General features: G+C 35.5%; 1 protein-coding gene across 1 annotated transcript in view; it reads left to right on the plus strand.

Moving 5' to 3' along the window:
- The first annotated feature begins 239 nt into the window (after positions 1-239).
- The window catches only part of LOC119588245 (glycine-rich protein DOT1-like), a 4,058-nt gene continuing 3,951 nt past the window's right edge, over positions 240-346 (plus strand). The window contains exon 1 of the mRNA XM_037936941.1: positions 240-260. Within this exon, the coding sequence (XP_037792869.1) occupies positions 240-260 (21 nt within the window). The remainder of the gene's footprint in view (positions 261-346) is intronic.

Genomic DNA, 346 nt, shown 5'->3' on the forward strand with positions numbered 1-346 from the left:
AGCTAAATGTCAGAAAAATATCATCGAGAACATAGAAAATGAAGAATGAAGGACGAGGAAAAAAAATAATAAGAAAGTCGCCAACATGATAAAGTCTAAAAAAAAACTTGAATCACGAAAAAATTAAAATACTTCAAGGATAAAAGGCAAAGATGCATTATCCTAGGCCTATATAAAAGTGCACGGCCTATCCCCAACGGCACATTATTCTTCGGCATTATTACTCGATCGCTGAAGACATGATCTCGAGACGTCTATTGGTAAGGGGATTGGATCTCCTTGTAATATGCTTAGGAATGCATTAACGAGTCTATGATGAAGTCGATAAGCATAGCCTTTGTTTTAA

This window comes from Penaeus monodon, chromosome 23 (assembly GCF_015228065.2).
Source record: "Penaeus monodon isolate SGIC_2016 chromosome 23, NSTDA_Pmon_1, whole genome shotgun sequence".
Classification (NCBI taxonomy): Eukaryota; Metazoa; Arthropoda; class Malacostraca; order Decapoda; family Penaeidae; genus Penaeus; species Penaeus monodon.